The sequence below is a fragment of the Trifolium pratense genome, linkage group LG1 (genome assembly GCF_020283565.1).
Source record: "Trifolium pratense cultivar HEN17-A07 linkage group LG1, ARS_RC_1.1, whole genome shotgun sequence".
NCBI lineage: Eukaryota > Viridiplantae > Streptophyta > Magnoliopsida > Fabales > Fabaceae > Trifolium > Trifolium pratense.
In genome coordinates, this window is record NC_060059.1 from 29,427,307 (window position 1) to 29,451,762 (window position 24,456).

At 32.6% G+C, this 24,456-nt stretch overlaps 2 protein-coding genes across 2 annotated transcripts; one reads left to right on the plus strand and one right to left on the minus strand.

Moving 5' to 3' along the window:
• Positions 1 to 4,017: 4,017 nt before the first annotated feature.
• LOC123898763 (beta-glucuronosyltransferase GlcAT14A) lies at positions 4,018 to 8,703 on the minus strand. The gene is made up of 4 exons (XM_045949808.1): positions 7,942 to 8,703; positions 7,758 to 7,833; positions 7,167 to 7,282; positions 4,018 to 4,931 (listed from the first exon to the last, which is right to left on the minus strand). Exons 1-4 carry the CDS (start codon positions 8,552 to 8,554, stop codon positions 4,426 to 4,428), a joined length of 1,311 nt encoding a protein of 436 aa, XP_045805764.1. The 5' UTR covers positions 8,555 to 8,703; the 3' UTR covers positions 4,018 to 4,425.
• A 4,485-nt stretch (positions 8,704 to 13,188) lies between these two features.
• On the plus strand, positions 13,189 to 16,070 carry LOC123898854 (E3 ubiquitin-protein ligase CIP8-like). Its single transcript, XM_045949913.1, has 2 exons — positions 13,189 to 14,431; positions 14,486 to 16,070. Exon 1 carries the CDS (start codon positions 13,284 to 13,286, stop codon positions 14,367 to 14,369), a length of 1,086 nt encoding a protein of 361 aa, XP_045805869.1. The 5' UTR covers positions 13,189 to 13,283; the 3' UTR covers positions 14,370 to 14,431; positions 14,486 to 16,070.
• The last annotated feature ends 8,386 nt before the right edge of the window (positions 16,071 to 24,456 follow it).

The following is a 24,456-nucleotide window of genomic DNA, read 5'->3' on the forward strand; positions in this document are numbered from 1 at the left end:
TTTACGGGTAATTAATTTTTTGCTATTCATTAAAATTAATTTATGTTTCAAATACGCTTTATTTTGGTGGTTTGATGAAAAGAAAAACTCATTATTGGTAAGTGTAGTGCCTTTGTCGCTGAGCTTTGAGGTGTTGTTCTTGAATGGTTGCAACTTGCAATTGGTTGAGCTACATATTGACTTATTAACAGTAGTGCAAGTTATTAGAGCAAGAACCAGGAAGATCAAGGAGTTGCATATGTGTTAGAAATAATATAAAACAATTTATATGACTCTATCCTGACAGCTTAAGCTTTTGAGATAATCGATTATTTGACAATATGAGTTATACTTTGGTGAAGAGTATTAATAGGCTTTTGAATATGGATTGGGAGTTGGACATCTCTAAGTTAATCAATGTGCGGATATTTTGGCTAACATGGGCTGTAAATTGAATTGCATTATTGTTTATTTTGATGTTTGTCTGAGTAAAATTAAGCATTTATTTGTTTTTTATGGTTTGGGGCATAGTACCCCTTTTGATTGATTCCATTGTAATTTTTTTTAGCGTTAAGCCGTCTTTGATATAAAAAAAATGATGATTATTTTTTGTTAATTTGGATAACAGATTTACTGAAATATATTTTTAACACTAGCATTGATTAGTTGCATACGTGACATGAAGTCATTGTCCAGTGTAAATTGATTTTGTCAAAATTAGTGGGGGACAACCTTTTGCAAAAGATGATAAAGTTAGGGATCAAAATTGCTATTATAAAAGTTAGTAGGCAAAATTGCAATTTAAACCTATATTTTATTCATTACTAGTATTTATGTAGCATAAATATCTAAATAAACTAAATATATTATTTTTTTATTTTCTTTTTTTGTTATAACTTATCATTAGAACCAAATTTTAAAAATTGTTTAAATTATTTGTTACTTCCTTATTTTTTAGCGTCATATTCTAAAAAAATAACAAAACAACTCAAGTATATTGACCAAAAAAAAAATTCAAGTGTTGTTCAAATTAGAGATCAAACTTAAATATTCTTGATTGAGACTTCTACTTTTTAATTTAAAAATTGCAAATTTTAATTTAAAAAATGATGAAAATACAAATAATATACCATAGCGTTTTTTTTTGTTTTTTTAATATTAGATAAATAATACATAATTTTTTCCCGTCATGTGTTAAATATTATTCTTGAAGTCACACACGCGCGCGCATACACACACGCACACATATCAAGAACACCATCAACCAATTACATGCATGACACCACAAATCAATTATGAAATTTAAATTTAAAATTTTAATATTAATAAATCATACATAATTCCTTCATTCTCGTATATTAAATATGACTCTTTGAGTCATGCATATCGATCACCAAAAATACCCACAACCCATTATTACATATATAAGAGTATCAATATATTAAAATTCATTCTCCCTAATTCTTTTATGTAATACTACATGCACAATTATTTATGATCTCTTATTTCTTTTCATATTTTATTTTGTATTTTTCACTTTTCTTACCTTTCATCTATTTTGCATACATTCGTAAAAATAAATTACAATTATGCAAAACTTACAGAATACATTGCTACTACAAATATAAAAATATATATCCTCTAACTATTTATAATATTATTCGAATAATTTTATGTTCATCCAATATTTATACATGTTATATGTATTACTAAAAAATATTTTCTGCCTCTTTAATTTTATGCATATATTAATTATGGGTATTCAAATCCAAACCAATCAAAATTAAAATCGCAATCCGATAAAAAAACCGATTGAAAAAACCTCATAAATTTTGTATGTGTTTGAATGTCATTTTGTAAAACCGCTATATTTGATTGAATTTTGGAATAATTTTTCGAATGAGAACAAAACCGCATACATATATTTTAGGCTTAATTGAATATTTAGTTCCTTATGTTTATTTTAGGTTTCAATTTGTCCATTTACGTTTAAAAAGTTCATGTTGGTCTCTTATGTTATTATTAATTAAAAATAAAAATAAATATAAGAGACCAAATATACAATTAAGCCTGTATTTTAATAGCTATTTATCTCTTTTTATTAGCATAATATATCACATAACCTAAGATTTGTTTTTATTAGTACACTTATTACAATATTAACAAACTTTTCTTTTTCTTGTATAGCCGATGTTTGTCTCAATTGTCCTTCTTATCCTCTTGTACGACACAAATGGCAAATAACACAAATAGTGGGCAACCAGAATATATAAACGATGTTGTTGGAAATTAAGATTGCTCAACAAGTGATGATCGAAGTAAGTTGCTCCAAAAGACTAATCTTGGTAACAACATCGTTCATATATTCTTGTCCTATCCAAATTGTTAAAGCCAGTTGAAAAAAAATCTCGATCAATGAAAATTTATTAAGGAGGCTAAAAAAGATATATTATGTTTCCGGAAGGATATAAGGAAGACCAATGCTAGCCGGAAGAATATAAGGAAAATCAATGCTAGAGACAAAAAATACATTAATCATCGGTTGAAAATTTTACTAAATGGAAACTTTGTCAAGGTGAAAAGGGTTACATTTGATGTCAAGATAATTTAAAGAGATGAGATATAACTTTTCAGTTTTCAAAATTAAGATTTTAAGATGATTAAATGATTATGTTGATACATTAATTTAAGTAATTAATCGTGTAAACTATATTTATTGTCATTCGAGTATTTATTGTTTTGATGTTGTTCATTTCACGTCCCGTTCATTGTTTTTGTTAGTAGAAAACTTTTTTTTTTTTTTTATGCATTGGAGTATTCTTAACTAGCCATATAAAATCTATATATTGCTTAAAAAAAAAAAGAATAACATATCAACCAAGGAGGATTCTAGGGTGGGAGAACTTAATACATGTCTCTCACCGTGCACCATATATATGTTTTATGCATTGTATTAAATGAGTACATGATATTATGGTGTATTATTGGTATTATATTACTCCCTCCGATCCTTTTTATAAGAAACACTTTGAAAAAATTACACATACCAAGGAAACACATTTAACATAGTTATTTTCATTTAATACTCTTATAAATTTAAATTTATTCCATGTATACCATTATTTAATTACATTTTATTCAACTAACTTACTTATTTTTAAATTCTCACTCATAATAAATAAGGGCATAAGTGAAATTGAACATTTAAACCATTTGAAAATTGGTCAAAGTTTCTTATAAAAAAGACCAAATTTTTTTTTCAAAGTGTTCCTTATAAAAAGGACCGGAGGGAGTATTTCTTTTTCTTTTTTATTTTTCACTCTTTTTTATTAGATATACTATATATTTATTTAATCTTTTAATTTTCAGGGGAAGGGTCTTTAATAATTTAGAGTTCGGCCAACAAGAAATAAAATTTGGCCAATAATTACTTTTTTTTTTTGTTGTGAAAGGCCAATAATTACTTTTATTCTTACTTTTTTTTAATATGAATTTTTATTTTGTTAAAGATTTACTGTTATCCTACTTTTTTACATCATTAGAGTAAAATTAATTCTTGACCAAACCTTAATTCCTCGTGGTTGAAAATTATAAGGAACTCCCCCCTTGAGAACTAAAAGGTTAAAAAAAATAGATGTATTGCTGATTTAAAAGAGTGAAAAAATAAATAATATAATGCTAACAGTACATTATAATATCATATACTGCATTTGATCCATTGTATAAAATATGTGGTGCACAGTGAGAGACCTATTAAGGTCTCCCACCCTAGAATCCGCCACCAACCAAACATAAATTTGAGTATGAAATTTAGACCGTTTGATCTTGATTAAACGACTTAAAGGTGGCCGACTGCAGTGTTGTCAGAGAGAATCAACTGCACTCAACTAGCTCTTAGTCGGCATGTTCAACTATCCACGATTTTCTGCTATAATTGTTTTATATTCTCTGAACTTGTGAGGCTACTAGCTCTTAGTCAGCATGTTCAACTATAAATATACAAAATAAAGCAGAATAAGATCTACAGTGCTATAAATATGAAAAGTAAAAGCTTCATTCAGACCAGAAAACATCATACTATAGGCAAACACTTACTAGTTTTCTTTTGTTTTCAATGTTAAGAAAGAATAATACATCAACATATTTGCACATTAAGATAAACACATATTTGCATGATGATTAAGAAAGAATAATACATCAACCAAATCTTAACATACATGCTATATATGGATGGCCATCCACATTAAATTATAAAATAAAAACATCAGAATTACAAAATTTTAATTGGGCTAACACAAATAAATAATACTCATACCTAACTTGATAGATTCCTCGCTAGATAAACTAAACACAACGTAGTTGATTCCTATAGTTCTTACCAATCCTTTTGAGTTTCTTTTTCTATTCTGTTACATTGTGTGACATGAGGCTGGAGAAAGATCATTCTTATATACACTGTCGAGATCGAAAAGTTCCATTCGACAGCAATTCAACAATCGCCTTCTCAAGCCGTTGAGAGCCTGTACCAGGTCTTAAGATACTGGCATCACCCCATGTTAAACAGGTGCTGTTCCCGGGCTCACCTAAACACCATCCACCAGGAACAACTGATCCAGGACTTCGGCCCAAAATTTTTTGGTCGATGAGATCAAGCACAGGATCATCTTGCTGGAATTTTTTAGCGAAGGCGACTCCACTATGAATCATGTCATCATAATCCGTCGAATTCAGTGGTCGAAGATCGTTTCTATGGCTATCATAAATAGCATATAACAAGTCTTTATTTATGACTGTTTTGTTGAATTGTCGAGAATTGCAGAGAACTGTAGGGAAATAATTGGACAGCGATGACGGTGTGTTTGAGAAATACATCAGTAGAATCCGAGGGAGGTTGTCTACTCCTAAAAGGCAAAACTCCATAAAATTACGACTTAAAATCGAGAAAGATGAACCTGCACAATAAAAGAATAAGTCAGTTAAAATAAACTTGAATTCCCCTCTTGTCATGTTCACTACTTATACCTATGTTTCCTCTTCTAAAAAACTGTCCACATCAGAAATTGTAACCAATTCTCTTATGCAACACATTTGCTAGTATGGCTCGAACTCGATGCCTAACAGACTAAATAAGTAACAGGATGGATAAGCTCAGGACCAGACCAACCACGAGCTTTATGAAGAAAGTTGGAGTGGTTCTCATAGAGTAAAATGATGAAAGTTTACATAAGTTTGTTTTGGATAATTAAACAACCAGTATACATTACAACAATGCCCCTTCAAAGATAGTAGAATTCCAGTCAACATGATACAGTGGAAGACTATTAATAAGAGTTAAGGGCATGCGGCTCTATGAATCTATGATAAGTATAATTATTATAATGGCCAACTAGAACCCAGGTAACCAACTCCACTTAATATGAATAACCCTTTGTTTTGTTGTAGTAGTCGTATTATATCGCTTGGATTTCAACGAGTGTGATACTAAACTTGGGAGCATTACACCATTTGTGCCATGTGTTCAAAAATCATTTCAAACTATAATTGTATGTGAAAAGTAGAAACTTTTCTATCATACAATTATACACCACTTTCTTGTTTACTGATAAGTGTAAAATTTTGGTTGTCCATTTGCGGTGGAAACAACAGAATATTTATACTAATTGTTGCTGTTGATAGAATTATTAAATTCCAAAATTTTCTTTGTTGTGCAATCAACAAGAAAACTCAGGGAATCGGTCACTATACTAGGGGGAGAAGACATGACCACACCATATAATTTCCAGTCTGCTGCTGTTGATATTAAAAGAGTCTATTGAGTTTACGTCCTGTTGATAAATAAACCTCTCCATACCTGCATTTATTTTACACCTACTACGTTTCTACTAGTAATTTTTTTCTTTCATCTACCCTCCAAAAGAATAAAATAAAATTTAAGCTACAACAATCTGATAGCATTGTTGTCAACGTTCAAGGCCTAACATAGATTTCACCTTGATCAACTAACAGTTTTGATAACAGCAAGGAACCTCTTATACTTCTAAAAGGGAATAACAGGAAGAGGCAATCAACAGCATACTTAGTCGAGATCTCAACCATTCACCTAAAAGTATTGAGTACACTTTTTGGACAACTGTATAACTAAGCCAGCAACTAGAGTGCAAAAAAGATTTGTTTCTAACTAATCCATGACACATTTTTGGCATTAATATGAACATATGAATGAAGTCCTAGACTCCGAGCATTTACAGGCCTAGCAAACTATTGCGAACCAAAAGAGGTACCATAAACCAGTCTTTCAACATGAGAAAGTTGAAAACCCCAGGGAAAATGATAATGAGTTTCACGCAGCGAAGGTTACCTCACTTACAATATTATCTTCACAACTAAATGATGGTTCAAATTAAAAATAATCACCAATGCCAGTTCTGGTATTCAGAATAGGTCATTCCACTACTACCTATTAGTGTGACGGCACCAACAACATGCCTGGGATCCTAAAGGGCATGTAGTGATCCACCGATTGCATCTAGGTTACTCACTTAAAAGACTTTCAATACACAGGCTGCTCGCTAATAGCCCTTGGACACCACAGGATGACCACTAAGTGGCATTATTGACCAAAATGGAATTTCGATACATGGATTTGAAGGGGAGGTACAGTCAAATCGGATACTCTTGAACAAGTTGAGACAATATAGTTACAATGTAAAATGATTTGGATGGTGTCATTTTCATTAAGACATGGTTTCCTATTCACCGAGAGGGAGGGAGAGATTATATCCGATTCTCCGGTACAGAGCTCTATGATCGTTCAGAGATACTAATAGTTCTAATAGTGATGCCTAGGTTTCATTTATTGTTATGTTCCTTAACCATGTTTCTATTTGTTGAATTTATACCTAGATTTCTTATTTAAGTAGCTAAACCCATTTCCTTCACAAAATCTCGTCAAAGTCAAGACTCTATTTTCATGATCTCAAAATTGTTATATATATCTGATATTTGGATATCACTTGATTTTAATTTTTTCACTTAAGTATCGATTACAAAGTTTTGAATCATGCATACTGAGTTTAATTATGTGTACTGCAATGAAACTATCTATAATCCGATGGCAGTGTCTATAATCAAATAAAAGTGAGAAACAAAAAGTCTGCTAGATGCATTATAAGGAGTGCCAAACACACCTGTAAACAAACGGTAAGCGCTAGGAAGATCCCTTTTCTGAGTAGCATAAAACATTTCAGTCCCTTCAGAAAGATACAGACCGGGATCAACGATAATGGGTTTCAACTTCCTCGACCTAGAGCATCAAAACAAAATGCTTATCATCATCATAGTCAATAAACACTTCACTATTCATATTCCCTATGCAAAACCTTGGAATTAGCTCCTCTAAGTGAGTAGATAATAACGAGAAAATCAAAACTTAATATCCTACCACACCCATAAATAGTTATGCATGTACATGACTACACGTTACATTAACCACTGATACAATGATTGATATATTACTCACTATAGCTAACTATGAAACACCGACACAAACACGTAGACACCGGTAATAATTTGAGAAAATGAAAGTGATCGAAAGTAAACACATCATATGAGGTGTCAGTGTTGGATATCATGCCAGACACCAGACACGCCTTCGATATGAAGTGTCACTACTACACAGTTAGCTAAATTTAGTATCATCATTCATCACCATATGAATGATTGATATTAGACAAATGAAGAAAAATATACACTTGCAGACATGAGAACATTGAACTTACTCTTTCCACCCAATATAGCTTGAATGATTTACAAAGTTCATATCTTTAGGCAGAAACGACATGATGTGGAGAAGATCTAACAAACCCAGAAAAAAAATTCAACATCAAATCACAAAAACACATACTTTTACAAAAAAAGTAAATAAACAAAACAAAACCAAAAAATAAAAGCACCATACCATACCATCTTGAGTAACAAGAGGATAAGAATCAGCACTGAGACTAACAAACCAATCCCATTGAAGAGACAAACGAATCAAAATAGAAGCAGCATGAAGAGTAAAAGAAACAGGAGAAGATCCTTTTGAATAAACAAAATCAGGTTTTCCCATAACATGAACATTCTTTGCAGCTTTAAAAATGGGGTTAGATTGAACAACAAGAGCCAAATTAGCACGATCTGAATGAGGAGCTGAAGGGTCAAGATGAAGAAGATAGTGATTTAGTGGATGATAGGTTGCAGAAAGTAATCTTAGGATCCGAGAAGAATCACCCTTTGAACCGGAAATGAGGTATGCTATTGAAGGAGGTGGAGGGGTGGTTTTGTCTTGGTCGTAGATGATGCGGTGGGTTTGATGGGCCGGGTAGAGAAATGGATCGGGTCGGGTATGGGTTGAAGAAAGTGAAGAAGAAGTGAGAGAGAGGATTAGGATGATTGAGAAGAGAGAGATGAGTAGGAAAGTGTATAAGATTGGTTTTGGGTCTCTGAATAAGGTTGTTGTAAGAAATGATGAAAGTGAAGAACATTGTGATTGTGTTGTTGTTGATGATGTTGTTGTTGTTCCTGGGTTTTGCATTTTGAGGATGTTTTGTGTTTCTTGTTTTGTTTTCTTCTATGACGATTAAGATTACTTTCTATAGCTGGTTTCTGCTGTGATCTCCTCGTTGGTACGGACTACGGAGTACCTGTGGAGTGCTGTCTTGCGTTGCTGTTTGGTTTTGTTGTGACTCTGTCTGTCATTTTCTTTTTCTTTTTAGTTGGTTTAGTGGTGATCGACATTATTTGATTTTTCGCAACTATAATCGGAAAGGAATTCAAATCATTGGTGAAAGTAAAAAACAAAATGTTTTGTAAATGTTTTTTAAAGAGCTTATAACTTATTTTATTAGTTTATAGTTTATTTTCAAACGCGCTTATATTCTTTCTTTTAATTTTACCCTATCGTCTTACTTGAAAAAATTAAATATTAATTAAATATGTTTTTTATGTCATTTCATATTTATAAATTAATTCAACTGCTAATTTTATCAAACACTACAAATTCAATCAGTTAGTTTATTCGCTATAAGTTCATCTACTATAATCTAGTTTATCAGTTATTAGTTATTTTTTATCAAACAGAACCGTAAAAAATTGAGTTAACTTTCAAATTCTCAGACGAACGGATCCCATAATCTATAATTCAGTCGCGAGGTAAGCAAATTCCCATGAAGAATTATTTTTACAAAGAACTAAAATCGAGTTCTCTATAACGATTCATACTAGGAGAGTTCATTAACCAAATGAACTCTTAATATATTAATATATATCCAACTATGCTAAGTCATTAGTTTTAGTCCAATGATTTAAGAGATTTATGTAGTATATATGAGATTCTGAGTTCAATCCTCAACTACATTATTAAAAAAAAATATATCCAACTATGCTCCGTAGAGAGATAATTGCATTTACATATAAATATTTTGACTATATTTAAATTTAAATTTGATTTAAATAATAATAAGTAGTAGATAATTAGATAAATCATTTGGCCAATTTTTGTGTGGGTCATATTAGGACATATTTTTTGTGTGGATCATATTAGGACATATTTAATGAGATAAAAAACTAGCCGATCGCAATTAAAAAAAAAAAAGTTAAGAAAAGAAGATAAAAATGTACCATAGATTTTGTACCGCTTAGTAAGATACTATGTTTGAGAAATTAATAAGATTTGATTTGATTTTTTTTTTAAGCAAAGATTTGATTTGTTAATTGAGAAATCGATAAGATTTTATTTGTTTTAGAAATTTAAACAAACAAGAAGATTCACTCAGCCAATAAAAAAAATCTAATCTTCATGAAACCTATATATAAGTTGAGTAGGAGACATTATATTTTTAATATAGTTATTGCAATTAACAAACTTACAAACTTCCGAAACGACCTCTCACTCTGTTTGCATTGTTTGTAATCACATCATATCCAATCATTCATGGCAACTCACACCAACAACACCTATGTTTCTTCTCCTACTTATTCATCAACCATGAAGACAGTTGGATTCAACTCCAATGCTAGAGATAGAAGGGACTACATTAATCCAGTGTTAAAGCCGATTGAAAATCTCGATCAATGGAGAATCGCTAAGGAGGATAAAAAAGATGATACTATGTTAGCGGGAAGGGATGTGAAGAAGTCCAATGCTAGAGACAGAAAACATCATCTTAATCCCGTATTGAATCCGGTTGAAAATATCGCTCAGTGGAAACTTGTTAAAGTTAAAAGGGTTACTTTTGCCGAACAAGTTTGAAGAATTGAATGAGTGACACATGGTCTTCTCTAGTTTTGAGTTTAGATTTTAAGGGGTTTCAAACTGTTTTTTATTATTTTTTTATTTTTTATGTAATGTGATTGACATATTCTTAACATAGCCAATGTATAATCTCCTATGTTTCAGTATGTATTTATAGTGCATGAATTAATTTCACAGTATTATTAATAATGCATAGTTCGTAGGTACTAATTTATTGCAATCTAATCTGTTTAATAAACACAAAACATGCTAATGAATTGATATATTTTGTGGATGAGTTGAAATTGGGAAGTTATTATATTATATTTTCTGTTGTTCTGAAAAATATTTACAAGTTATTAACGAGGAAATTGCAAGCTCAATATGTAGTAAGTAGGATTTGGAAATTTAAGAGTTAAAATTAAATCCTTAACTTGTTAAATCTCAATAAGTAGTAAGTAGTATTTGGACATTGCAGGCAATTCTCATAACTAACATATAGGGAAGGTAACTAATTGAGCTCAAGTGGTTAAATTAGCTCTCTTTAAAATAAATCGTTCGAAAGATTTTTCTTAACCCGCAGCCACACGCTAGTTTAAATTACTAAACCTCTTTCCCTCAGAACTAAAGAGTTAATATAAAAAAATAACAAGTATGTTGTATGTAACAAACAATCCATTTAAAAAACAGTGTTAAATTATCCAACAAGTAGTACTTACAATGGGATACTTATTTTCCAAATGCATGTTATGTTTTGCCTCCATAGTAAACCAGGTGGGCTATTGGAACACAAATTCTTACACCTAAGCAGATAAACTCTCCAATCTTCTCCAACAAGGCACTATTGATCCTCTTTGAAATCGAACGTGTACTCAACAAGCCCCTTTCGTTGAAATCGAATATTGTGGGTGAGACGAAAAATAGTCAATCTATTTTTATATGTTACAATTTTGGTATCAACAATCTATATTTTTACTCTAAAAATTGCGATTTTTTGTCATAAAGGTGATTTATTGTCTCTAACATTGAATTTAAAGATGAAATATCAAATTTGAAACTAAAATTCACATTTTTTTTGCATTAAAATTTGCTATTTTTACGGCAAAAAAGAAAGAAAAAAACATTGAGATAGGATTAAAATTGCAACAAATGTGAAAATATGGGACTTAAAAAATTAAATATTAATTAAACATATTTTTGTTGTCATTTCATATTTATATATGCTAGTTCAATTGCTAATTTTATCTAGAGTTTAATTGTTGCGCACTGTCGGTGTAAAGATTTTTTACACATACATCCAATGATGTGTTGCAACATCATTTAATGAATGTGACACATCATGTGCTTTTAAATATCATACATGATGTGTCGGTATATTATTGGATGCATGCGTAAAATAATTTTACACTGACGGTGCATATAAATTGAATTCTATACGAGAATTAATATGTGTACCAAGTTACTTATAATTATCAATAATAAACTCTAAATTAATATTTACATTAATATTTGTACAAATATGTATATTGAGTGACTTAAAATCATTAAGAATACATTTAAATTAATACTATAAATATAAAAATAAAAATAAAAATTTGGGATGAGGGTGGGCCATGGGCCACCTCAGCCCATGTCTAGGTCCGGTAATTGAGGCAAAAACTCAAATGTCACAACAACTTCAATATAAGGGAGAGTTTCCTCAATCTAGGCTAAAAAATATCTTTAAAGGACCAAAGAGAAACATTTAATCATTAAAAGATCAATATAAAACCAATTTTTTTAAGGGACCAAAATACTAATTAAGCCTAAATAAAACCTGGTTAAAAATGGTCACAAATCCTAGTTCAACTGATATAAATGCTGAAATCATTAGTGTTGGACGTCGGTACTGGAGTTCGAACCCCCGGTCACTTCACTTTGTGTGTGTGAGTTTTCAATAGCTTTGTCATTTCGTCTATCAACAAAAAAATGGTTATAAATTATTTCTCCCATAAATCGAACTACCGGTTTAATCTATAAATATACCAACTTTTATTTTAGTTCTAACAAAAATTATCTTAATTTTTTTTTTGTTTCACCACCAGTTTAATTTGACATCAAGTGGTTTCGTCCCCGTCCTGATCGCAGTTGCGAGGGATCGAACTGTGGTCCTTCCTACTAAGTTAAGCGCCAATCACCACTGAACCAACTAACGATTGGTAATATTAATAAAATATAAGTAAAACTATTGTGTTATTTCTTGTAAAATTTATTAAATCAATAAATTATCAATGACAAATCTAATAATATTAGAAAATTTAGTTGGTTAAATCTAATAAGCATTTATTAGTAAATTTGATAGTTATCAGTTTTATTATATTAATAATATTAGAAGTAGATTAAGCAAATGAGTATATTAATTGATTAAAAAAAAGAGTTTATAAATGAGTTAATTAAGAAACAACTAGCAATTTTTTTTTGGGTTAAATATATTTTTGATCCCTATAGTTTTACAAAATTTTCGTTTTAGTCCCTAAAATTTGTTTTCACAGATTTTAGTCCCGAAGTTTCTTCAGTCAAGGTTTTTAATCCCTGCCATCAAATGAATTTAAGGGAGGATGACGTGACAATGATATGGCGTGAAATTTATTTTTTAAATTTTTGTTGTTGTTAGGACTAGCAACCCCTGTTTAGTTAAATAAAATAAAAATATATACTCCTCAATATTTGGGATTTATTTAATCTAACAAAATCATCCAACTAGATTGCCCACCTAGAATTTTCCGGAAATTATTCAACAACAGCAATAATAATAATAAAATAATAATAATAATAAAATTATTACTTGATAGTCACGTTTTACCGTTGTACAGAGTAATAATTAAAAACGCTACATTTGTTTTTTTTTTTGACGGAAAAAAAACGCTACATTTGTTATTTGTTGATAGTCACGGAAAACAATACCCTAATTTCTCTCGTTTTTAGTTTTTACATACGCGCCGCAGCGCAGGAATATTCAGTCTCTTTGTTCTACTCAAACAATTATTCATCCATGGAAGAATATTGTTGCAGGGCACGCCCTCATTTCTCTTTGTCACCGTCTTTTCCTTCGGTTGATTCTTCCACCTATGTTAACATACAACCTATTTCGTCCGATATATATTTCAACATCCTAGTTGAATACACACATATGTTTGTTCCAACCGATGGAACTCGATCTTTTGGAAGTACTTGTCGTCACGTTCTTCGTAATGTCTCAATGGAACAACTGATGCAAGAAACTACTTTTGTACCATGGTTTTCAAAAATAAATTTTCCAAACGATGCTTTTAGGTTGGTGTTTGAAGAAATATTGCAATGTGCTAATCATATGGTTTTTGAAGATGAAGAGGACCTAAATGTTTTTAGTATTCGAGTTGATTTAGATGTTACGACGCCTCTTGAAGATGACAGTTGTGATGAAGGTGATTATTATAAAGATGAAGAGAACAACGGTTTGGATGAGGATGAAGAGGAAATAGAGATTGAAGAACAACAAGAAGAAGATAGTGATTTGGTTCCCGCTATTACGAGGGGTACGAAGGGTGAAAGTTATGAAGATTATTATACAGATGAAGAGGAAATGGAAGTTGAAGAAGAAGAAGATAATAGGTTGGTTGCTGCTAGGTCTATTGAAGGTGAAAGCTATGAACTTGATTATGCAGACAATTACGGCTATGATGGCAATGTTGATTTGGAGGAGGATGAAGAGGAAATGGAGGTTGAAGAAGAAGAGGAGGATAATGAGGTTGTTACAAGGGCTAGTGAGGTTGAAGGTTATGAAGTTGATTATGAAGACAGTTACAGCTATGAAGGCTATGATGGTTTGGAAGAGGATGAAGAGGAAATGATCTTTGAAGAAGAACATATTAGGTTTAATCCTGCGGCTAAGTCTTGTATCGAGGAATTGGAGATGGTAGAAGTTGAAGAAGTGGCAAAATGTGTTATTTGTTTTGAAGATCTTAATGCCGGTGTCCGATTGCCGTGTTCACACATCTTTCATGCAAACTGTATCCAAGATTGGTTGGAGGTCGCCAACTCCTGCCCCTTGTGTAGGTTCCAATTTCGAATTGCAGACACTTGTGTAGATTATTTGTAATATCATTTTTATATTAATGAATTTAATTTCCCAGAATTGATTTTCCGCTGCATTTTCTCGAGATTTTTTTTTTTTTTTTTTTTATGTCAAAGCTGCGGGTCTAGTATTTTCTCGAAAAAATTTATTTTTCTCAACTTTCATTTTCTATCGCTCTATCTTTTCTATTTTTCCTGAGAAATTCAATTCTCTAGTACTGTTAATTTTCCATATGAGAAAATCACTTTTCTCATCTTCCGTTTGCGAATTCCGTTTTCTTGATTTCAATTTTGAAACCGTTTTGCGAATTTCATGATTCCAATTCATGTTCTAGATCCGATTTCTTGATTTCTTTTCGATTTGATTCTTGTTCCGTGTTCGATTGCGATTTTGTTTTAATCGCAACTTTAATCTCTTCCTTTTTCCCCAAATTCTAGGGTTTGCGATTCCATTTGCAATCGCATTTCAGTTCACTGAATCATTTATTTCCGCTTTCGATCTGTTTTTGGTAAGTTTAACGAGAACATCTAGATATCGATTTGGAATTTCTCGTTGGGAAAATTTCTGTTTATATTTGATAGTGCTCCCAAGGTGTTTGTGAAAAGTTTTAGATTGGAGACAGAGAAGGATTGCTTTGGTGTTTGATTCAAGTCAAGATTCACTGATTCACGACTTCCCCGCAATGACGTGTATGTTTATAGATTGTGCTTGTTTTACACTAAGGTTTGGCATATTCAGTTTATTTTTAGACTCAATTTTCTGCTACTATGAAGCTTGTGCTTGTTTTATGCACCCGATCAGATTTGTTGTGGCTATCTCCTTTGGTGCATTGGTTATTCAGTTTGGTTGTTTGGCATGCAATATCGTTTCAATATGGTGCTCTGTTATTAGCTTATCACTGAGAACATATTTTTTGAAGATAAATTTGGATCTCATGCCTTGGTTACATTGTTACTGGTTGAACTTTATTTGGATGTTCATAAGAAGCTTGGTAAAGGTCACTGTTGGTGAAAAGTGTTAATTGGTATTACTTGTAGTAAATTGGTCATGCTTGGTTTCATTGAAGACTGATAAACTGATGAGTTGTCATTGCATTGTGCTGTCACTAGTTCTTTTATTTCTTTGGACTCATTCCTTGTGTTAAGATTGAAGAAACACATTTGGTTCATGCTTTATTTGCTGCCATCGTAGAAGGTATTAGTCAACTCAAAGAAGCTCATTTTGGGAGTCTTATCCCACTGATACTCTATGCTTTCAGCAGAATGTAGTTTGGCTGGAGTTTATTGGATGTTTGTGTTGTTCCCCATGAAGACATGATGGCTTAACATTTGTTCTGAGAGCCTCTGTTTGAGGATTTACTTGTTGCTGGTTTATCTCTTCATTGTGAAGATTGAAGACTGGTTTGAGTTCTTTAATCTACTCTTTGTTGCCCTGTTTTAGACAGGTGATTAGCCATATTGGCTTTGTTGCATTTATGCTATATCTTGAGCAGGTTGTATTTGCTTGCTTTCTCGATTGATTAGTTGGTTTTTTTGATGTACTTTTGTATAGCTTATCCCAAGCTAGAAGTGTTGTGAACACCTTCTAGCTTGCGGGAGGGTGTTAAAGATATAGTTAGTTAGTAATTAGGAGGATTAGTTAGTAGTTTCTTGATGCCTATATATAGGCTTTGATGTAATCTTTTACACTCACTTTTCTCATTTTGTAATATTTTTCCTTGATCAATATTATACACTTTTGAGCTATTTTCTCTCTTCTCCCATGGATGCCATGTTTCTTAACAATAAGTAACTACAAAACAACTAAGCGTCTAAATTTTGCAGTGAGATAATCGTCGTATTCATTAAAATGAGGGGTTTTGATTATTACAATGGTTGAATGTTGTTGAGTCTAGTATCGTAGCAGAAGATAAGGAATTAGGAAGTAGCCATTGGTGTTGAAATCGGTTTACCCTTTGAGGAGAATTTGGCAGCAAGTGATTTCTTGAACTGTTGCAAAAATTTCAAGTATTCAACATGAGCAGCAAGTCATCCACATATATTAGAAAATATGCAGTGATGAAACCTAATGTGTCGATGAAGAGCAAAGTGTATACCAGATATCTCTTATGTTGTAGGTATTTCCTTACCTCTATAGTCAATGACTGATCATCTTTTTTTGCGTAACATCTTTGGAAGCGGGCCTTCGGTTTCCTTACGTAATTTCTCCATCATATTTATCAGTAACCCTCTCACAGTGTATGATTGAGAAACTGCGATGCAAGCCTGGCAATCAAACTGTGATGTTACCATTTGGCTGTCAAAAACTTGCTTGGCAAGAGTGGTTTTTCCTAGGGCCCCCATTCCTACACTGAAATCACTGTGCGCTCAGATGCACCCTCCAATAACCAACCAAATAGTTATTCTCTGCAGCTTTCAAATCGTACAATTTCTGTTTCATCAACGAAAAGGGAAGACAGACGACGCCATCTTGCATTTTCTGTCTTATATAATAACTAGTGGATGTTATGTAGGCTTCTTATCTATAAATTTGGGCTTTTTATATATGGGATTGTAGAAGACAAGTTGCAAAACCATGGCAAGGATGGATCACATTGTATGGTAAAAATAGAGTCCTTATATGCTCTCTTTATATCATACTTAGAGTGAATGTGATCTTATTGTAAATTGAGTGAGCCCCCTAGTTTGCATCCATGAGCAAATGTGCTCATTTCATTGACAGTTTTTGTACAAATAACTTCTCTTAGATATATATAAGTCCTACTCAAGTCTTACTATGTCAGTGCTAGTTACAAAACTTTTATATGCAGTATCTGATTGCTGTAAAAAAAGTTTACTATCTGATTCGAATTTTGGTACTTGAATAACTTGAAAATTTATCTTATCAAATGGCTTAAATCTTTATAATGTTGTGGTTAAAATTTCAGGGTATTTATTTGAAGAATGAAGTGATTTAACTTTGATCTTATAAATAAATAGCCGACGAGGAAGTCACATAGAGCTGAAACTAGGTCCAGGGGCCAGTTTAGACCATATCTCTTATATTATAAGTTTGTATACACAAGCAAACCCTACATGATCCGGGTATCGCCACTCCACAGAGTAAAATAAAATGTCCCACCATTGGACACAATACCCCACCGTTGGGTATTAAAGATTCGGTACTCCACCATTGAGTATTATTCCGAAAAGTTTTAGGTTCGATACCCCACCGTTGGGTAATATTTCGAACCATGCCAATGAATGAATGAATGAATACACCCTCTCCGTTAGTCACACCAGGAATTTCCATAATTGAAACCTCTCTAAATCCACCCGATTAAGAGACTAATTTAACACCTTTGGTAACCACCGGTACCAATCGTAAATACTACCTTAATCTATTTACTTAAGATATCACCCTTAATAAATAGCAGTCACATAATCACTCGCAATAAAGATGACCACCGCACCATAACAGCATAAAAGAAATTATATATTGCAAGTAAGAAAAGTGCGTGGAGTCCCTTACCTTCGCAGCAGCAGCTCTTAATTCTTAACACGGCGGTCTTCACTCCACTACCTCTCGATTAACCTTCATAATTAAATATTAACTCACTTAGTTTCAGATCTCAATAACTCTAGATTTTGACTCAAAACTTGGGCTTTACTAGGTTATAGTCTGCTATTAGTCTACTACTTAATATTCCAAATATCCAACCTTGTTAAAATGTCTCTAAACAATATAAGAATACTACTTCTAAAACAGGGCCATATACCTAATCATTTTCCCTCTCTTTTTATTGCAGTTTTATATTCAAAAAAATTAATTTCTCTACAGTGGAAATCGAACCCGCATCATTTGCTTACAAATTACAATAAAGTTTTTTTTTAAAATACCTTTTTAATATTACAAATTTTTTTATTACATATTAGGCTAATTAGACCCGTACACCGCACGGGTCGAAGTTCTACTTAATATAAGGCCTTTCTCAGCTTTCAAAAATTATGAGGAAATGATTGATTGATGAAACTGGCTGGCTGAGACACATACATATTCATTCAAATGAACTTGAAGTGATTTTCATTATTATTACAAGGATTGAAGAAAAGCTCCCAACAATCTTAAACACACTGCAAATTGCAAATGTAGGAAATAAATGCCAAAATGACGCTGAATGGAATCCAGATATATAGGTCTTGATTAACAGGTTTTGAATCAGATTTGTAGATGAAGAGAAAAGCACCTGACATTAAATTTATAAATCCATAGTTGGTGAGGAAATGTTACAAAGATCAGGCACAAATATATGCACTGAGATTTCAACTGGTTTGAGAACCTTACAATCTTTTTTACACTTTGATGTGAAAAGCATATATAGTTAGTTTTAGTGCTTTTTGGATAGCATAGTTACACAAGTATAGTAGTTATATGCTGAAGGGAGAATAAATGTTGAGAAAGAACAAGACAATCCTAATGTGATATGAAGTTTCAACTGAAGCTATCATACGAATTTTTTTATTGTTGATATCAAAATGGAGTCACTGTTAGACATTTCATGCAGCACAAACAACCATGCATCAAATTGGCTCCTTGAATATATATAATATAGTCCACTGTTGCACTCTCCCTGAAGCACTAGATCGATGAATAATCGGTACACACCGAGTCTAGTTGCAGCATTGCTTATGGTTTTTGAATCAACATGCCTCAAATGGTGCCATTGATATGTCAAATAGTACTTAAAATGGGATACTTATGTAGTAAAATTATCAGTTTGTGTATATTTAGCCAATATTGCTTTTGAGTATGAAGGGTGTGCAAAACCAGAGGTGAAATCCAAAGGATGTTCTAACTCTTAAAGCATGTAATTTTAAACTAACGGTTTAGTTGAATTCATTGCACCAACTATAATTTGGACAATTTCCGAGGTATTTGAATTCATCAGTGGATTTTAAGCCACATGGATAGTGATTCTGGAACATATATGCTTTGGCTTGTGGCTATGGTTTCTTTTTCTTAATTGAGCACCAATGACAATCTCAATTGAGACTTTCTGGAGTTGTTCGCTTTGACCTCATTACTGCTCGCTCAACGAGCAACCTAACTCTGAAACTTTGAGACATTCTGATGTGCCTCCCTTTCAGCTCGATGTTACTTCGTTCAGAGGCTAACCTTGTCCAACATTTCATGGACTTTCTGATCTTGGTTGCTTTGCTCTCGCTCAATGACCATCCTGATATGCAAAATTGTGCTTTTGAATTCAACAATCCCTTAAGCTCCACTTTTCTTACAAAATAGTTGCGAATTAGGTATGCGTATTTGTTATCTACACATGCCTATACTGTCATTCATACTTAGAAATCAAGAATAGTCCTATGATGTCAATCAGGAAGTGTCAAAAGGCAGAACAATAGTAAGAATAATGAATGCCATGCCATGCCTATGATTTGAGAATGTAGAGACATCCTTTTTATTCTTTAAGGTGATGCTATCCTGTATATGGCATTTACCACAGTCGAAAAATATCTTTCATTGTCTTGGCCTTTCTTGACACTGAGATCAAATTGAATTAAAAACTTGGTTGGATAAAAATATAACAAACAGATAGGTTTTTTAAAATAAATAAATTGATAAGATTGAAACTAAAAAAATCAAACCGGTACACCTACACACTCGTGCAAGGTGGAGGCAGAACCAATGAATCAAATATTGGTTTTACGGAAGTTATGGAGCTGAGAAGAATGTGGTTTAGACAGGTGACCTGCCGTGAGTTCATCTAATAAGTTTCTTTATGTAGTGTTACTGATGAATAATTTTACCACCTAATAAGTGAGTATATTATGGACTTTGACCCTTTGAGGAGAATTTGTCAGCAAGTGATTTCTTGAATTGTTGCGAAAATTTTGAGTATTCAGCATGAGCAGCAAGTCATCCACATATATTAGAAAATATGCAGTGATTAAACCTAATGTGTCGATGAAAAGCGCAGTGTGTATGACTTCTAAGTTATAAATAAACAGTCAGCGAGGAAGTCACAGAGAGCTGAAACTAGGCACGGGGGCCAGTTTAGACCATATAAGGCCTTTTTCAGCTGAAACTAGGCGAGGAAATGATGTATCCAAGTTTGGATTACTTTGAGGTTATCCAAGTGCTTGATGCCAGAGGGAAGCTCCTTCAGTTGGGGGATTCTGCCCATTGTAAGATATTCAAGAGAGGGAAAAGTTCCTTTGTCTTTAAGGACAAGATTTACTCTAGTCAAGTGACTGAGGTCCAGTCTAAAAACCCTCCATTTTGAAAATGCAAAAATTCACCATCATATAGGCATTGTCCCACAGATCAAACTTCTGCAGATTTGGCAAGTTTTTCACTGATCGTAGCGGATCATCTTTCAATTTAGATAAATCCAGAACCCACTTGGGGTTGGTCTAGTGGTGTTGGCTTGGGTACTTGGAGTATGATGCTCTCAAGGTCTCAGGTTCGCTTCCCCCTGGTGGCAATTTCGGTGAGCTAAGTCCATACAGAGCAAAAAAATCTCTCGCTTTAAATGGGGCCCCCCGCAAGTGGGCGGTGGGATTGGTCCCTTGAATTAGTCGGTCCTAGGGAGGGATACCAAGTTTTCAAAAAAAACTTAGATAAATCCAGCTTTATATCTCAACATGATACTCAAACTTTGGAATCCAATCAGGCAATATATCTAGTCGAGATTTCAAATGAAGCCTCTGAAGTTAGAGTTGCGATGAGACAAAATTCAAGTTAATGGTTTCATCCTCAACTATTGTAGTGATATTAAGATTTTGAAGGTGTTTCATTTCTACTAATGCAGCACGTAAGGCATTCCCATGTTCTCTTCTTAATTACATGCCTTAAACCTATCCTCCTTAACATTTTCATCTCTTTGAATAAGATCGACTCCTCCATGATCTACCTCCACATAATATAGATTTTGTAGGGAAGTCAAGTTCTAAATTTCTTTTTCCATCAAAACACCAGTTGTAAAACTCAAGCTCAAATCTAAATACTTTCTCGCCGAAGAGTTCCCATGTTTTCTCTGGAGACAAAAGTTGCAAGTTGTGAACATGAGCTAGAAAGGTTTTCTTAAAAAAAAAAAATCTGAAACTTGCATCATTCTAGAGGTGATTATGATTCTACTACCATTGTTGTTATAAGGCATAGCAAATTCAACCTGGTCGGAAAAATCTTCTTGCCACACCTATGCTGTCATACTTAGAAGCATTGAAAATTTGAAAAATAGTGACCAATTTGAAATAATTTAGGGTCAATTTGTAATTTTAAAAAGTTTATCCGAGCCAATTTGAAAATTTTGAAACATATGAGAGGAAAAAATTTCAAATTTTTAGTTTTTAAGTGTCATTTAAAATTTCTTAAATTTAACTTGCTCCTTTTATAGCTACTCTTTTATGATTTGGTGGGATAATTTCATTTAATTTGATACAAATTTATGAGCATGAGAATTAATTATGGTGATTTTGTATTTTTTTGTCTTATAATTGGATTAAAATTTAGAATTATTTATACATTTATATTATTATATAAGTATATATATATCATGAATATACTAATATAAATATTGTTAAGAGTCCCACATCGGTTGAGAGATGGCCTGACTAAGTGTTTATATACTAGAAGCAATCCTCACCTTACAAGCCGGTTTTGTAAGGATGAGTTAGGTCCAATACTCATTTCTAAGATTTTTTTTATTTTTTTTTTAGTAAAAATCATAAGGATTTATATTTGATAAAAGATAGTGAAAATGATACAATGGTAGCTCTTATATAGAGCAATTTAGGGGTTAACTAACTAACCACCTAATAACAAACTCTAACAAACTAATATAAACTCTAACTAACTAATGGAAGATACTAGCTAATCACCATTATTCTTAACATCCTCCCTCAAACTCAACATTGGAAAATTTTCCAATTTGAGTTTGAATCACAATGAAAATACAAATGATTAACTATACTATAGTAACTAATGGAGAAATGAGGGTAAACTAGCAACAAAAAAACATAGAATTGGTAGGAAAGTATGAGAGGCCCAGACTGCAGTTCAACAAGGTTTTAGACCCAGGCCCAATAGAACAAAACAATTCTCCATCAGCTACTGGAAGCAAAAAACTTCTAAAATTCAAACGCAGTGTTTTTGCTCAAAACGCAGCTTCTGACGTCGTTTCAAGCTCTTCCAGCAGACCTGTGCATAACGCAATGCTTCGATGTTATTTTCGAATAATCAGATTTGCAGTTGCGACTCAACATCAATTTTCTGCTCACATCCCTTTTGTAACAATGAACGACGCTAGTGAATTCACGGTGAGCGGCGGCGGCGATTTCCACCGGAATCAATACTCTGACACACTCTTCACTGCCACAAGCATCCACCATCAGAATTTGCTTAGACTGGAGAGAAAACGATCCAGGGACAAAACAACTAAGGAATTCAAGCCTTCCCTCTCTTGAAGCATTCTGTTGTTTCTGGAGGGATTGTGACAGTAACAAACTAATTGAACGCATCAAACTGATCAGACGATTTCCACCAGGATCAAAAACAGTGACGGCGAATTCACCGAAAAATTCAACAGCTAAGACGATAATCAAACGAAAAATTAACAGCAGAGAAGATATCAAGGTTATCGTACCACCAAACGTTGCGACAATGAGAATTGTGTTGTTGACGCGGTGAAGCAAGGAGCACATGTATAACGAAACGAGATTGAGATTAAAACGAACCGTATCTTCAAGAGCATGACTAACACATGAGGTGATGGAGCGAATTTTGTTGCAAAAGGAATCAACCTCATGGATGATCTCCATCGATTTCTAGTCCCACATCGGTTGAGAGATGGCCTGACTAAGTGTTTATATACTAGAGGCAATCCTCACCTTACAAGCCGGTTTTGTAAGGATGAGTTAGGCCCAATACTCATTTCTAAGATGGTATCAGAGCCTCTCCACGATCCGTTGGGCCACCTGTTATCAGGTTTCCGTTATCGGGCCACCTACCGTTTATATCCACGCACCAAGCCCAATAGTGTTGGGCGTGAGGGGGTGTGTTAAGAGTCCCACATCGGTTGAGAGATGGCTTGACTAAGTGTTTATATACTAGAGGCAATCATCACCTTACAAGCCGATTTTGTAAGGATGAGTTAAGCCCAATACTCATTTCTAAGAAATATTATTTAAATTTGAGGTAAGCTCCTACTAGTACAAGTTTGCCGGTCAATTCTATCTAGGCAAAATGAGCCGTGTTAAAAACTCTAGGTGGACAACAATGGTTATCTCGATTAGTTCAAACAATTTCAGAGAGCGAACATTGCTATGTCGGTCCAATCCAAGTTGAGATCCTCTCCATTTCTTATTATTTTCATTTCTTTCATTATCAAAGTTTTTAAATATTTTAGGGAGTATAAAAGATATTTGGACTTTTGAAAAGTTTATATTGGAAAATACAACACTTTGACTTTTGAAAAGTGAAATACACAAGTAACACAACTTGAAATACACAACTTTTAAGAAGAATCTTTTTAAATTAAGTTGCTTATCATGTGCCCTTAGGGCACATTTTAGCTTTTGCCTAATAATAATAATAATAACAAAAATGATACGAGACTGATAAAATTAAACAAATAGTGTAAAGTGTAATAAAAATAATTAAAAATTTAATTAAATAATAGGAAAATAATATTTTATTTTAAGTAATTATTAAATAAAAATCATTACTTTTGTCAAAAAAAAAAATCACTACATATATATAGTATAAAAATAAAAATATTCAGATGTATATAATATTAATTATTACATAATTATATATATATATATATATATATATATATATATATATATATATATATATATATATATATATATATATATATATATATATAATCTAATAATTTTATATTAGATAATTCAAATAGCAGCTATCCCATCATGTTATGTCGGTCGAGAGTTAGAATTCTCTCCATTTCCGATTTCTTCCATTATTATATAGGGTTGGGAATATAAATACAAAAGTGTGACATTAAGTGAGTCCAAATATCTTTTATACACCCCAAAATATTTAAAAACTTTGGTAATAGAAAAAATGGAAAAAATAGGAAATGAAGAAAATA

What these genes read in the sequence shown, in the direction of transcription:
- LOC123898763 (XM_045949808.1), bottom strand. Translation starts at nt 8,554, where the DNA reads ATGCAAAACCCAGGAACAACAACAACATCATCAACAACAACACAATCA. An exon ending in AGCTATATTGGGTGGAAAGA is followed by an intron (nt 7,283 to 7,757) that starts GTAAGTTCAATG and finishes TTGATGCTCTAG; the next exon opens with GTCGAGGAAGTTGAAACCCA. An exon ending in CGCTTACCGTTTGTTTACAG is followed by an intron (nt 4,932 to 7,166) that starts GTGTGTTTGGCA and finishes TTTATTGTGCAG; the next exon opens with GTTCATCTTTCTCGATTTTA.
- LOC123898854 (XM_045949913.1), top strand. Translation starts at nt 13,284, where the DNA reads ATGGAAGAATATTGTTGCAGGGCACGCCCTCATTTCTCTTTGTCACCG.